This window comes from Hemicordylus capensis, chromosome 2 (assembly GCF_027244095.1).
Source record: "Hemicordylus capensis ecotype Gifberg chromosome 2, rHemCap1.1.pri, whole genome shotgun sequence".
Taxonomy (NCBI): Eukaryota; Metazoa; Chordata; class Lepidosauria; order Squamata; family Cordylidae; genus Hemicordylus; species Hemicordylus capensis.
Genome location: NC_069658.1, coordinates 42,026,687 through 42,039,013, shown reverse-complemented (window position 1 = coordinate 42,039,013; position 12,327 = coordinate 42,026,687). Strand labels below are relative to the sequence as shown.

Genomic DNA, 12,327 nt, shown 5'->3' with positions numbered 1-12,327 from the left:
ATCCAGAAGCACTCCCAGACTGCGTACCTGTTCCCTCCGGGGAAGTGTGACCCCATCCAGAACAGGCAGATCAAACTCATCTCCCGAGTTTCGACCCCGCACAACCTCCATCTTATCTGGATTTAGTCTCCGTTTGTTATCCCTCACCCAGCCCATCACCGCCTCCAGGCAGGCATTTTAGGGAGGTTATGCCCTCTCCCAATGATGATGACATGGAGAAATAGATTTGGGTGTCATCAGCATACTGACAGCACCCTGCACCAAATCTCCTGATGATCTCTCCCAGCTGTTTCATGTAGATGTTAAACATCGGAGACAATATGGATCCCTGAGGAACACCATACAAAAGTTCAGATATTGAAAAACAACAGTCTGCAAGGGGCACGATCTGGAACCTGCCCGAGAGGTAGGAGTGGAACCACCGCAAAGCAGTGCCTCCCACGTTAAAGTGGGAGCCCCCTCAGACACTCCAGAAGGATACTATGGTTGATAGTACTTCTAATAGTACTACTAGTAGTAGTTATCATAGATAAGACTCTGGCTTACATATTGTATAGTGCCCCACTGATGGATGATTAGGGTGTGTGGGCTGGTTTTGTGCGATTCCAAACTGTGTCCTCGCTGTTACCAAGCTCCATGGCTCCTAAGAATTATGCCATTGCTGCAGTGAGGCCGCTCCCATTATTCCCAATGGGAGCGGCATTGCTACAGCGATTATGGAGGTGCCATGGAGGCTCTGTGAGTTTGGTAGCAGCGATGATGTGGTTTGGAATCACATGGAGCCAGAGGGCTCCCCATTCTTCCACCGCTGAGGCGCTGCGTGGTTTATAGGCTGGAGTCTTACCTAGGTTCACCTAGCAAGATTATGTAACATTTGAATGAAATGTGACTTCCCAATGCTCACTACATTACAGCAGCTCTTAGAATATTCTTCTACAATATGTACAACAGTGAGCTATCACACAATGGGATTTGTTGCGAGAGGGTCATAAAACTGAAAAACATTTTGTATATTATACATGCTATATTCCTTTATAAATAACAAGCCTAAGAATAGGCTCTGTTGATCAAAAACTGCCCCCCAATACAGAGATGTCCCAAGGCATGAAGAGAGTCAGCCCACAAAGGCTCTGCTTCTGCTCAATTAGTGTGTGGGAGGAAGCCATCGTGCATGCAAGACCACATCTGTACTAAAACATCTCAACAACTTTCCAGAGAAGCTATTTTTGTTTTAGATATTCACCGCCCTGTACAAGAAGCTGAAGTTTCCTCCTTTAAGTCAGCTCCCTACAGAAGGAGTCTGAACTCAGAAAGCTAACTTAAGTGTACACAAGATATAAAAAGCAGCAAAGCGCCCTAGGCTTTCCTTCTGCAAGGTTGCTCTATACCCACGAGGCAGGTGAAGTCAGCAAAGCGGTGAACTGAGCAGTCCGCTCTTGCTAAACACCTGTATGCACATATTTCCCCCCCCCCCAGCCTGGCTGTGCCATATTTATTAACAAATTCAAACATTTACTCAGTCCTTTCACGCTACCAGGGTCACATCCATGGATAAGCAAGTGTATCGATGTGTAAGGGTAGCTCAGTGGACTTCTCTGCAGAAAACGGCAAATAGTGCTGGCTTAGCAATACCGCAGCTATTCAGAGCTTCATAAAAAAATCAGCAGTGGTAGGCACAGAAGATGCAGTAGTACTGAAATATAGTGATAAAAGCTAGACACCAGTTCATGGAATGTTGCAACACGCCAGTCTCTGTCCCAAAGTATTGTTAACTCAGTGCATAGGCCACTTGATCAGTGGGAGAATACTGAAGAGAATGGCAACAATGCTTGAGATATCTTTAAAATGGTGGCCAAGTTTAACAAATCATCGACTGGTTCTTTTTAGCACAAGATGCTAAAAGCAACTACTCTATTGGCTTACCTCATATTGATGAACAGGATGTAAGGATATAGGAGATAGTGTGCCTGTTCTGAACGGGGTTGTACTCCCCCTAAAGGATCAGCTTCACAATTCCGGAGTGCTCTTAGGTCCAGTTTTGTCACTGGAGGCCCAAGTGGCCTCTGTGGCATAAGAACAGCCCTGCTGGATCAGGCCCAAGCCCTATCTAGTCATAGGAACATAGGAAGCTGCCATATACTGAGTCAGACCACTGGTCCATCTAGCTCAGTATTGTCTTCACAGACTGGCAGCGGCTTCTCCAAGGTTGCAGGCAGGAATCTCTCTCAGCCCTATCTTGGAGATGCCAGGGAGGGAACTTGAAACCTTCTGCTCTTCCCAGAGCGGCTCCATCCCCTAAGGGAAATACCTTACAGTGCTCACACTTCTAGTATCCCATTCATATGCAACCAGGGCAGACCCTGCTTAGCTAAGGGGACAAGTCCAACATCACACAGTTGCCCACCAGATGCCTCTGGGGAGCCAACAGGAAAGAGGTGAGGGCATGCCCTCTCTCTTGCTCTTGCTCCCCTGCAACTGGTATTTAGAGCCATCATGCCTCTGAAGCTGGAGGTGCCCTATAGCCATCAGACTAGTAGCCACTGATAGACCTGTCCTCTATGAATTTTTCTAAGCCCCTAGGGCATGAATTGTGCTCTAAGCCCCTAGGCATAGAGCACCTTCCACTAGCTGAGGCTGGTGGGCCAGCTGCAGCCTCTCCTGGTCAAACAGAGTTTGGCCACAATAATCCATGCTCTGGTAACTTCCAGAGTAATTTACTGTTCAGGGGCAGAGCTACAACTGAGTAAGTGTGCTCAATGAACACAGGCCGCCACTAAGGTGCCTAAATTTCCTACATAAACCATAATTTCCCCATAGGAATAAATGAAAAACTCAAAAATATTAATAAATCGTGAATGGCTGGGCAGAAATCCCTGAAATTCACATGATGTTCCTATATTTACATCATTAAATGTGTGGATGTTTACGGAGCTCAGTCCATCAGTAGATTTTTAATGAATTTTTTAAAAGTTTTAAAACATTTTAAAAAATAAATGGGTGGACTGATCTCCTTGCACTTCCTCACATTTAATGCTACTATCATGTTCTATTCCCATATGAATTTTGAGAACTTTCTGACCTGCCATTCTGGAATGATAACATGGGGTACAAAAAATGGGGCTAGTACTCTTTTTATATAAAGAAAAGGAATAGTTTCCTCCAAGTGAGGACTGAATGATGGACAGAGTGGAGGATTCAATTCTGGAACTTTTTGTAACTTTCTGCCATGAAACAAAACAGTTATGACACTTTTAAATGATTTTAGAAACTTTCCTTTTGCGTTCAGATACTAGAAAAATGCATTAAAAATCAGTGGATGATCTGATATCCTTGGAAGTTGACACATGTAATGCTATCATCATGTGATAGCATTTGATGTTTAATTGAACTTTAACATTTCAGAGCTTTATGCCCAGTGTTTAATCTTTATGAGAGTTCTTACTCTTTTTGCATTTCCCATTGGTCCCTATGGGGAAATTATCCGATGGAGCCCATGTTCAATTCTTTCACACAGGCCCCTTCAGAGCTTGCTACACGTCATTGCTACTGTTATATAATGTTTATGGGGTTGCCTTTGAAGGCTGTCCTGAAACAAGCCAGTCCAAAACAGAAGATACTAACTGGGATGGGTCATTGGGAACATCTCTTGCCTGTGGTTAAAGAGTTCCACTGGGTCCTGGACTGCTTCTGAGCACAATGTCAAAGTGCCGGTACTCATCATTAAAGCTCTACATGACTTAGATTCTTGGTACTTCTTGTTATGTTTTGATTTTGTAAACTGCCCTGGAAACACTGTTGGGCAGGGGGGAGGAGTTTACAGGATTGCTTTAAAGAAAACAATAAAGTGGCTAGGCTAGACTGATAACTCACCAAAGGAGCCCTATAGGCCCATCTTTAGTTCAATATATTAATATTAATTAATAATCACCACAAATGATAATTGCCTAATTATTAACAACCACTGAGGTAGAAAGATGGTACAATGGCTCTCTAGGCCACTGCCATGGGGATAGAGAGAGATGCAAGCCTGAAGCTGCTCCTTTTGCACCCTGGGCAACTGCAGCGGGAGTCAAGGCTTTTGCAGGATAAACCACGGCCTGGTTATCCATTCTAGTTTTAATTCCCCTGTTAACTGTTGGGAGTTGTAATTTTTACCCCCCGTTAATTAGCAGAGAACTAAAGAAGCTATCCACTCCAGTTACAGAAGTTTAGTTGTTGCAGCTATTTAGGAAAGACACATGGAGTTTCTTGTAGAACTAAATACTAAGTATTCATTGGTGAAGTACACTTTGGATAGGAAAGACCTAATCCTTAATCTAAAGAACTACTTAATGAATAGTTAGGGGAAGAGAGAGAGAGAGTTGTTTTCATCTGCTCTCTAAGAGGAAAGGAAAGTAATCTGACTCTCACAGGAAATACCTGAAGGGTCCAATCAGGGGTCATAGAGTAGAGACAGGTAGAACAGCTAGGGAGACCCTTACTATCTCTACTCCCAATGCTCCTAGTGATAGTTAGTGCAAAAGGTCCCAATGCCTATTAGGATAGTTGGTACAAAAGGTTAATGCACTGGAACTCCATCTCCAACATTAACTGAGCAAAAAGGTACCCTTTAAAGTGGTGACTTGTTATTTAGCAGCGGGAGAGCAATTGGCCCTATTCAAACCTAGCAAAATATCCTTCCAGTGGCGGCTGTTGGCCTTATCTTTCTTTTTAGACTGTGAGCCCTTTGGGGACAGGGAACCATCTACTTAGTTATTATTTATGTTTCTATGTAAACCACTTTGATAATTTTTGTTGGAAAATGGTATATAAATGTTTGTGGTAGAAGCAGTGGCAGCCGGTGAGAATGGCACCGGGGGAGGGGTCAGCGAGAGGTATTTTAAAAAGTCATTACCAGCAATACTGCTGGAACCTGGAAGCCGCTGCAGCGGCTCCGCCTACGGCACTCACCTAGCCTCTGTGCATGCGCAGCAGCCATTTGCGTGGTCAGCAATACCATGCTGACCACACAAATAGCCGCTGCACATGTGCAGGGGCCAGGTGAGTGCTGCGTAGGCGGAGCTGCCGCCGCATGGGATGCCATGCCAGTCCCCTTCCTGTAAGATACAGGATGGATCTGTACAGTACTATATAGATGGGGATTCCCATGACCATAGCATGGAAGCTGGGACATATGGATGTAGATACAGGGCAGTTAAGAGCGGCAGTTGCGCACAATGTGTCTTAAGATCTATGATTGCGAAGCCATTATTGTTGGCCTCATTCAGTCTTTCTAATCAAGCAGCTAATTATACGTGGCTATTTCAACACTGATATGACAGCCATAATAACAGAAAAGCAATCTACATAGATTAGTCTCCAGTGCCTCAGAGTGCTAGTTCTGATTTTGTATTAAATGCTACTTGATTTACGGGGTCCACCAGAGTAACATTTAGATGGAAGGACCAAAGAGCAACTGCATTTAAGAAAGGAGGATGGTGCATTCCCCCCTCTATTTTACTGATTTTACTGATTTTTGGTCAAATAACAGTCTCTTATTGCCCTGGACATATCATTGGACTTGACTGTATCATTGTCACTTAGCCTCAGGGTCCTATGTGCAGCAGAATAACACCTTATCTCAAAGAACTGTAGTATAAATCAACAACAACTTAATCTATATGTTGTCTGGGAGCTCTGATGAACATATGGAGCTGATAATTTCAATAGTCCAATCAGGAAGAAACTGAATTTCTATTAGCTTCCAGAGAAAGATATGTAGTTGCCTCTTTTGCAGCAGTAAGCAGTTGCCAAAATGTTTTAGTTGTACATACAGCAGGCTGTTTTTATAACTGATTTCATTTTTATGATGTTCTTAACCTATGTGATTTTAATGTTGATTTGACCAATGACATTGGTCAAATGAATTCTTATTGCAACAAAAGCAGTACATAGGAACATAGGAAGCTGCCATATATGGAGTCAGACCATTGGTCTATCTAGCTCAATATTGTCTTCACAGACTGGCAGCGGCTTCTCCAAGGTTGCAGGCAGGAATCTCTCTCAGCCATATCTTGGAGATGACAGGGAGGGAACTTGAAACCTTCTGCTCTTCCCAGAGTGGCTCCATCCCCTGAAGGGAATCTCTTACAATGCTCACACTTCTAGTATCCCATTCATATACAACCAGGGCAGACCCTGCTTAGCTAAGGGTACAAGTCATGCTTGCTACCACAAGACCAGCTCTCCTCTCCATGTAGATCAAGGCTTGACTGATCCTAGATGCCTTGGAGCCTAGAAACTTAACCACGGCACCTAGGTTAGGGATGAGCCCAGACCGGTCCGGAGGCCATTTTGAAGGCGCATGCGACGTGCGCACGCGCAAAAGGATTTGTGAAGCCTTTTGCCAACGACTAGGGGAAGGGGCAGCAGGGAGGTATCCTGCCGCCCCAAAAGCTTTACTACACGAAGGCGCCAGTGGGGGAAACGCGGCGGGGGGATTTAAGTACACCCTCCCACGCCCTTAAAGAGCCCCCCACAGCAATGCTGGACCGTGGTTCTGTACACATCCCTAACCTAGGCTAGGATATTCAGAGTTATTTAACAAAAGCTTTATTTGTCCCAGGCAGCCCTATTTATGATCTTTTACTTGTAAGGGTGATAGACAGCAGCCCATTTCCCCTTCACCTTCCCAATGTCTGTCACTAAGTCCAGTAATTTTCTCAAGTGTCTATTGTCTGGCTCCTAGATTCAAAGAATTCAAGGCCTAAAGTTGATCCATGTGCACATTTATCTAACCTCTTCATTGAAGCTGATGGGGCAGCCAAAACATACAAGAGTTGGGTGTGCAATGAGTGGACACAGAGGTCTGGATCAAAGCATGAGTCTTGTGGCATCCTATGGACAGACTGGCCGATGACAACAATATGGAAAATTCCTATTTCCCCAACAATCATGGGCAGCTGAAACAAGACTGAGACAATCATTTATGATGTAGGCTAATACCTTTTCGATGAAGTTGAAGCGATCCTAGGAGGCATATGGATTTTAGCATCTCTGTTGTGTACATTTCTAAGCAACACTGCAACTGGATATATAGTCTACATATTTCAGGATGAATCTCACCATCTTCTGGGCTGCAATAATATGAGAAAACAAAAATAGAAAATATCTTAATTGCCAACCATGGTTCTTTTGTTGTCATCTTGTTTTCACAGCTTATATATCCTAGACAGTTTCTAAAAACTTTATTTTGGAAGGATTATGTACAAACTATCTATTTGGAGGGCCACCTCTAAAAGTATACCATTGAGCAATTAAGATCTAGGGGGTCCTAAATAATATACCATTTAGCAATTAAGAGCTAGGTATTTAGCAATTAAGGGCTATACCATTTAGCAATTAAGAGCTAAGTATTCTTCACCTCCCAGTATGAGTGATAACACCAGTCAGGGATAGTCAGGTCACTCGACAAAACACTCTCCCATCTTAGAAATAGCTGAAAGAGACCCTGTGGGCCAAATTAAAGCTTTAAGCTCTTAAGGAAGTAAGGGAGAACACTTTAAGACCACCCTTGAAGAAACCAGAAACCTATAAAAAGGCTTCTCCCCACCCCCCACCCCAGAATGCTGCCTCATTCCCTTTTCTTCTTTCTTTCCTCCCAAGTTAGATCTGGAAGAGAAAACAGTATGATGGACTTCTAAAGCTCTGAGAAGGAACCAGTAGCAGCCCAGATGGGTGAGGTGAGGGTGTGTGTTGGTGGTGGGTATTTGAGCTGCAGATGCCGCTCATTCCCACTCTCCTCTCCCTGCCCTGGCTGTCTCACACGCCTTCACTTTATCCCGGTGCACATTAACCCTGGAAACTGGGCTGCTTGCACACTTGGGGTTAACATGGCTGTGTGTGTGAAGCGAGGGAGAGCAAAGCATCAGTGGAGAGAGTGGGACTGAGCCACATCTGCAGCTCATTTTTCACCCTCTTTCCCCAACTGTATGGGTTGCTACTGGGAGGAATCCGGTTCATTGGTCACGTTCTCTGATTTTTGTATCTTTGGGGCTTGACAGCAGAAAATAATGGCATGCTTAAGTATATAGGATACACTTTTATATACAGGGCAGGCTGATGCTTCAACACAGACCAGACCACACCAAGACCTCAGAAAAGAGTCACCTTGTAGAATCTCAGGGTATGGTTATATGAAGATTTTTAATGGCGTGGCTATAAAACTGGATAATTTCAATAACCCCTCTGAGGGTTTCATGACCAGAATACAGCTAGTAATAAAGATTATATCAATGCTATTCAAAGCTACACAGTTTCCTAAGCACACAGTGCTACTTGTGCTGAAATACAGTTAGATTCCTAGCTGCCTCAAGGGAACAAAACCACTAACTTGATAATGATTCACAATGATTCTAAACCCCAGTGTTTGTATTATTAGATAAAAATGCTTTAAAAAAAATTACCAATCAAGACTGAAATCTTTTGAGGTCAACAGCAAATTATGTTTATATAACCTACCTGAAGGTCAAGTTGTTCAGCCAATTTTGGGCCAATTCTGAATTGCTGCAAGCAGTCTTTACTGCATGGTGGACAGGTTGAATGCACTAACTTAACATAGGCAAAACTGCCCATTTTGGCCAAAGAAAATATTGTGGATGTTTAGACACAGGGAATTTTAGAGGCAGGGAGAGATCCCTATACTGAATTAATGGACAGAAATGCTATTAGATTTAGCTTAGTGTTTAACATATTAATAGCAGATAATATGTTAAAATTATTTAAGTCGTTAATATTAATATGTTAACACCAGAGGCATATCTAGGGAAAATAGCGCCTAGGGCAAGCACTGAAATTGCGCCCCTGTCCAAACGGGAATGATGGGACTTGTAGTCAACAATATCTGGAAATCCCTGTTAAAAGGAACATTGTACCATCTAGACATAGTTGTTGATCAAAACCTGAAAACATGAGCCATATCTGTTAAAGACTTAGAACAACAGTCAGGAGTTATGTGAGGATTCCAAGTGTCATTTTCTGTCTCATCTCATGCTTTTTAAAAAAACATGACTTTGTCCTAGAGGATCAACTGCCCAAATAGCCACTAGCAAAATAGGGGAAGAAGAAGGTGACGGGTGTGTGTGTCTTTAAACCAGTAAATGATTCCTGCCATCCTTTGTCTTGTGATGACTGTTAGCTCATGATGGGATATATGTGCATTCACCACACTAGTGCTTACTTTGGCACCAGGAGGGAAGAGGATGCATTAGTTTGCCACCCTAGACAGAGGAATTTGCAACAGCAGCAGACAGCCAAGTTCTGCCAGGGCCAAAACCAGCCCCTGCCAGACTAAGAAATCATTGTAATTTGCCCCTTCCTGTCACAAGCAGTGTGCCGTTCTTTTATTATTGACTCTAACTCTCAGACATCCCAGTCATGGATAGAAAATTCAGGGTCAATTTACAAGAGACACATTTTCTACATGGAAATTTCTTCTGTGCGGGTGTTTTGCAGAAACCCATGTGTAGTGACCGCCAGGGGCATAGCAAGGTTGGAATGGGCCAAGATGAGATTTTAAAATGGGCCCCCAGCCCCTCAATGTCCAGGGCCTCCACACACCCCAGGCCCCCAAGGATTTAAGTCTGATATTTCAAAATAAGTATGCTGCCTGGAAATACATTTCACTAAACACACACACGCACACTTCACAATATATAGTGATATACATTGAGTACTATCTATTTGTGCTACTTTTAATGCCTAGAACACACTAGAAACACTAATTATTAAAATGGCCCCCTCGTTGCAGATTAGCAAAGGAGACTTTCAACCATGCAGGGTGAGCCTATGTTTGTTTTCTCAGAATTCTGAACAAATTCAGTAAAGTTTTATTCCAGGTTTTTCACATGAGGCTTTTAAAGCCCTTTAACACACATCTCCAGTTATAGGCCTTTTTAGATCATTTTTGTTTTTAAAGCCAGCAAATTTTTCAATCTCTTTTAAATTAAATATTCAGAGACTTCTCAGTCTCCCCCGCCCCCCATATCAAAGCCCTATGGCAAGCAGATCCCTATATACCTGGGGTGGGGTGGGGGGTAACCACAAAAAGGAATTCACAGTCTACCTGGCAAAAGCTGTGCTGGATGGTCTGGGCAGAAGTCTGCTGCAGAGAGCTCTGCCTGCCTCCTTCCTGGCTTGCTTGGGGCCTGCCAAGTTCAGGCTTCAAGGAGGCCTACTCGAAGGCCTCCCTGGAAGCCCCGCCCACCCGCTGATCAGCTGAGAGGCAGGGAGAGAAAAGCTCTGCAGTTTGCAGGCCCCTCAGATCCTAGGCCTCACTGATCCTAGGCCGGAGCCGGAGGCAAGGCAAGCAGGATGGCAAGTGGCTGAGGGGCCCTGGGGCTGGGCAGGTGGGCAATGGTGTGGGGGATGGCAGGAACTGGCGTGGCGCCCCCTCCTCAGTGGCACCTAGGGCACGTACCCTGGCTCCCCCCCCCATTTCTGCCTATGGTTAACACAAATTTGTACAACTAATTGCTGGATTTTAACTAAAAGAATGGGGGGGGGCAGGATGGGGTTGTAGCTCACTGGTAGAGCTTCTGCTCTGCATGCAGAAGGTTCCTGGTTCATTCCTGGGCATGTCCAGGTATGGCTGCCAGTCAGTGTAGACAATACTGAGCTAGATGGACCAATGGTGTGACTTGGTATAAGGCAGCTTCCCATCATGCTATAAAACATAATTTTTCTAAAGAGATTTGCAATCGAAAAGACTGCAACTTTCACAGTTTGCCATTTATTAATACAAAGGAGTGAATTTTGGGGAAGTAATTTTTCAGCTAAATTACCTAATATTCACAGAATAATCCCATGCATTTTTACTAGGCAGAAGAAAGCCTACTGTGTTCAGTGGGTCTTATTTTTTAAGATGTGCATAGGATTGCAGCCTTTGATTATATCCTGCCTTTTGATTTTAAATGCCCTCAAGGCATGTTCCAAGCAAATCCATTTAGAACATAATAAAACACTTCAAAAGGGCCATTAAAAAAACCAAACACAGTGGAAAATAGCACAATAAAAACAAGAAAAGAGTAAAAATGGTAACTAAAATAAAATAAAAGGGATACAACAGATATTAATATTTTACCAAGAGCAAAATGTGAGAGATCTCTTAATTCAATTCATAGTAACTATCTAAGTGACTTTTATGAAGGAACAAAATCTTACAAACCTATTTGTGCTATTTAAAAAGATTGACTGCATGTGAAGATTACAATCCAGTATGCATAGGAATTTTCCCATTCTATTTTGTTATGATGTGGGAAACACTCCATGGCTGTATTCGTATGTAATGTGAAACTGGAGGTTGACAAATCCACGGTTTCAATTTTAAACTGTACATTGTATCACAGACATCCGTCTAACCGTGGTCCAGTGACCTCCAGTTTCAGGAGAGGGGAGCACCTCCCTCCTCCTGGTCTGCCAATCCCGATCCCAGCAGGCTCAGTAGCACTTGAAGCACCGAACTGTGGGCAAAGTGTCAGCATGTCACAAGAGCGGCTGCGATTGGCCACCATCTTGAAGGGGGCGTGCAGGGTATGATTGTGTTTTTTCAGAACAGTCTGCCCAACCTTGGCATGGAAAGGGTATTTAAATCCCTTTATATGCCATGCCATGCCATCGCTTCTTCTGATAGGGATTGCACCACCCACCACCAAAGAGCCCTACAACAAGACTGTCCTGCACAAGCATGGTTGCGGGGGGTGGGGGGGGGCTGCACTGCAACTTTTGCACTACAACCCCCTTCTCCCCTGGGAAGCCTTGCACAGACCCACGGGAGATAGTGACATTCCATGTGTCAGAGCCTAGCTGCATGTGTGCACTGGGTGCAGGGATAGATTTTTAATCTCATTCAAAATTCCCAGGTTCGGTCCAGCGCTGAGGCATATGCAGATCTGCCTCTGTGGGAGACACAAGCCATTTGGGCGCACAAGCAAGGGTGCACATGTCCACATGGGCAGACATGTTGGCAGGGGGCATGCTTTGACAGCAAATTGGCGGTTGTCACCAAGACAGGGAGAGCAGTTGCCAGGGTCCCATCCCCACAGCTTTCCTGCATTGAGCAACCTGGCTTGAGATAGAGCCCCCATGGCCTGACACTCTTGTGAGTGAGCGGTCCACTCAAGATCATCATCATAGAGGATGATTCTTCCCTTTCTGTGTTGGCAATGCTGTTCCTGCTGTCCAATGCTTCTCATGAGTAAACCTAGGGACTGCAGAGGTATCCCCAAGGGGAAGGGAATAGCCCCCCCCATTCCCCAACCTTCTTGTGTAAAAAATGGAACTTGGTTGTTC

At 44.2% G+C, this 12,327-nt stretch overlaps 1 protein-coding gene across 4 annotated transcripts in view; it reads right to left on the bottom strand.

Annotated features, from left to right (window-relative positions):
* The window catches only part of RGS7BP (regulator of G protein signaling 7 binding protein), a 99,384-nt gene that overhangs the window by 16,454 nt on the left and 70,603 nt on the right, over positions 1 to 12,327 (bottom strand). For all 4 annotated transcript variants that reach the window (XM_053297137.1, XM_053297133.1, XM_053297134.1 and 1 more), the window contains one exon: positions 6,985 to 7,115. In XM_053297137.1, coding sequence (XP_053153112.1) covers positions 6,985 to 7,115 — 131 coding nt within the window. The remainder of the gene's footprint in view (positions 1 to 6,984; positions 7,116 to 12,327) is intronic.